Source organism: Otolemur garnettii, unplaced genomic scaffold (genome assembly GCF_000181295.1).
Source record: "Otolemur garnettii isolate 467f Iridium unplaced genomic scaffold, OtoGar3 scaffold00159, whole genome shotgun sequence".
NCBI lineage: Eukaryota > Metazoa > Chordata > Mammalia > Primates > Galagidae > Otolemur > Otolemur garnettii.
The window spans coordinates 1,428,870-1,432,512 of NW_003852554.1; the positions used below are offsets into that span (position 1 = coordinate 1,428,870).

Genomic DNA, 3,643 nt, shown 5'->3' on the forward strand with positions numbered 1-3,643 from the left:
CTCTGGCTCAGGCTGGTCTCGAACCTGTGAGCTCAAGCAATCCACCAGCCTTGGCCTCCCAGAGTGCTAGGATTACAGGTGTGAGCCACCGTGTCTGGCCCTCTGTGTTATTTTTTGAATGGGAACACATAAAAAATGAAATTGATGAGAAATTCTGACTTGGTGTGTTGAATTACAAAATAGGTTTTTTTTTTGTTTGTTTGTTTTTTTGAGACAGAGTCTCAAAGCTATCTCCCTGGCAACATAGCTCACAGCAACCTCTAACTCTTGGGCTTAAGTGATCCTCTTGCCTCTGTTTTTCTGTTTTTAGTAGATACTTTGCTCAGACTTTTGCTGAGTAGATGTTTTGCTCAGGCTGGTCTCAAACTCATGGGCTCAAGCTATCCACCTGCCTCGGCCTCCCAGAGTGGTACAATTACAGGTGGGAGCCACTGCACCCGGCCAAGATAGATTTTTTTAAAGAATATCATATTTCATTAAAGAACTAAAGCTTGGTTTAATCTGAATCTTTATATACTAGGCTTACTTTTAAAATTCTTAACCAATTTCTTTTTTTCTTTTATAGCATAAATGGGATTTTTGTTTGGTTTATGTTTTTGATTGGAATTTATAAATAAATATTGTAACTTCTATAGTTTCTATTGCCTTGTGAACCTTTCATCAATGGCCCTATATCTTCACAAATGTAAATGTTTATTCATATTCTCAGAAACTCAGTGGTTTAATTAAAAATCCAGAATATAGATATATTTGAACTTTGGGGATTTTTTTAAAGTGAATTTGTAAGCATCAAGCATGACCATGGGTGTTCTGGTCACAGCTAAAATGACTTTTGAGAGTTTTGTATATGTGAATATATATGTGTATGTGCATAAATAAGAATAAAGTAGATATAAAAAATCATATCTATTCCCTTGGATCTGGATTTTTTATTTATTTTTTGAGACAGAGTCTCACACTGTTGCCCTGGGCTAGAGTGACATCATCCTAGCTCATGGCAACCTCAAACTCCTGGGCTCCAATCATCCTCTTCCCTCAGCCACCAAAGTAGCTGGGGCTGCAGGTGCCTGCCACAACACTCGGCTAGTTTCTCTATTTTTAGTAGAGGTAGGGTCTCACTCTTGGTCAGGCTGGTCTTCAAATCCCAAGCTCAAGGGATCCACCCACCTCGGCCTCTCAGAGTGCTAGGATTATAGCCATGAACCGCTATGCCTGGCCGAATCTGGATATTTAAAATATCTGTGGCTATCAGTATTTTGTTTTGTCATTAATGAATTATCTGAGTAGATTATACTGGAAATATATCTCTTACTTTAACTTCTGACCTGTCTAGTTTAGTAGAAATTTTCTGATGGCACATTAAGGAGACGTTTTGCAAAGAGGCAAAATTTTTCTGTTACCAGTTTGGAAACTCATACTGTATATAAAATTATGGTATTGCCATTGAGCCAAAGGAAGCGACTGATAATTACATTAAAAGTTTATTATTTTCTTCGTGGGATGAGTTCTACAAGTATATAGTCCTATTCTGTGAAATAGTTCTTTGTTTTATTAGGGCTGAAACTACTGCTTTTAAATTTAAAAGGGAAGACTCCTAAATCTAGTAATCTGGTATTTGGTGAATGAATTTATGCTTATACTTTTTAATTGATTTTTAGAGTTTATCAAGATCCTATAATTTACCTCCTATAAGTACAGTTGAACCTGATCCTCCTTCTAGACCTCGAACTCCTGAGCTCAAGCAATCCACCTGCCTCAGCCTCCGAGAGTGCCAACATAACAGGCATGAGCCATGGCACCTGGCCTGGGCCTCCTTCTAGAGTCATGCTCTTTTTTTTTTTTTTTCTAATGAGCTTTTAATTTTGGAATGATTTTACGTTTATGGAAAAGTTGCAGAGATACTACAGAGTGCTTCCTACACCCCTCACTATTTTCCATTATTGTTAACATGTTACTTTAGCTTGGTACGTTCGTCAAACTAAGAAACTAATATTACTATGTATGTTACTATTAACTAAACTCCTGTTTTATTTGAGTTTCACCAGTTTTTCCTTTCTGTGCCAGTCTCCAATCCAGGGTGTCACGTTGCATTTAGTTGCCTTGTCTCTTCCTTCTTTCTGGTATGTGACAGGTTGTCAGTCTTGCCTTGCTTTTTATGACTGACGTTTTTGAGGAATACTGGCCAGATATCCTGTATCAGGGGTCCTCGAACTTTTTAAACAGGGGGCCAGTTCACTGTTCCTCAGACTGTTGGAATGCTGGACTGCGGGCCCCCGGATGAGTCGGCTGCTAAGCAGGACAGACTGCGGTGGCAAAAACACCCAGCAGACCAGAGAAATGTCCTCGGCGGGCTGCATGTGGCCTGCGGGCCATAGTTTGAGGACGCCTGCTGTAGATTGTCTCCCAGTCTAGTTTATCTGGTACTTTTTTCATAATTAGACTGAAGGAATGGGTTTTTGTAAAGAATACTATGGCAGTGAAATGCCTTTTTTGGTCAGGGGTACATGATGTCCATGTGACATCATTGGTGATGGAAACTTTCACCACTTGGTTAAGGTAGTGTTTGTCAACTTTCTCCTTCATAAAGTTTCTGTTTTTCCCTTTCCTGCTCTATTCTTGGGAAGTGTAGACTCAGGACCTTTTAGCTTTGCTATCTGCCTTCATAGCTATCTGTTGTTTACTAAGCCATAATTTTTCTGTTGGGTAAATTCCTAGCCAGAAAATAGTCTAAATTTTTGTCAGTAGTGTGTTGGGTCCTCATTGTATGAGGATTTTTGGGCACTTGGAGATGTATAAAGGAGCTGCATTTGTCTGTGTTAGAGTGTATCACCTTGTATTGAAATTAGCTTTTCACATGTTCACTGCTTCTACTGAGTTCTAAAAATGAGGGATCTTTTATTTACCTTTGTGTTTCTGATACTTAGCATAATGTAGAACCTGTTGGCCAGATATTTCTTTTTATTTTATTTTATTTTTATTGAGCCAGAGTCTTGCTTTGTTACCCTTGGTAGAATGCCGTGGCATCATAGCTCACAGCAACCTCAAACTCTTGGACTCAAGCAATTCTCTTGCATCAGCCTCCTAAGTAGCTGGGACTACAGGCGACTGCCACAGTGCTTGGTGATTTTTTTTGTTTTAGCAGGCCTGGGCTGGGTTCGAACCCACCAACTGTGGCAGCCGTGGTGCATGTGGCCGGTGCCTAACCACTGAGCTATGGTCGCTGCCAAGTCAAATATTTCTTAGTAAACATTTAATTGCACTAAATTGATAAAGGTAACTTGTACTACTTGGAAAACACAAGAAATGCTTGATTATTTTCATCACCTACAAGTCCCAGATTGTAACTTTAAGAAATTATAATAGGCAGTTCAACTGCTTGAGTAAACCAGTGAGCAAGTAAAACTAAAAAGACTGGTTCTCATAGTGTGGTTGCCCATCAGCAACATCCACATCACCTATGAACCTATTAGAAATGCAAATTCTTAGCCTAGCCCCAGACTGAGCCTGGGTTATAAAAGCACTCCAGGTGATTCTAATGACCACTGAAATCTCCGGCCTAAAAGCATGGACAATGAACTAATATTAGATAAAGTTAGCAGTTGTTGGTAACTGGCTACAACAGTAAAATTAAATTCCCTCTTTC

The 3,643-nt window shown here is 39.4% G+C and overlaps 1 protein-coding gene across 1 annotated transcript in view; it reads left to right on the forward strand.

Moving 5' to 3' along the window:
• EPS15 (epidermal growth factor receptor pathway substrate 15) overlaps positions 1–3,643 on the forward strand; it is a 166,378-nt gene that overhangs the window by 64,461 nt on the left and 98,274 nt on the right. The window contains exon 8 of the mRNA XM_012811472.2: positions 3,587–3,601. Coding sequence (XP_012666926.2) covers positions 3,587–3,601 — 15 coding nt within the window. The remainder of the gene's footprint in view (positions 1–3,586; positions 3,602–3,643) is intronic.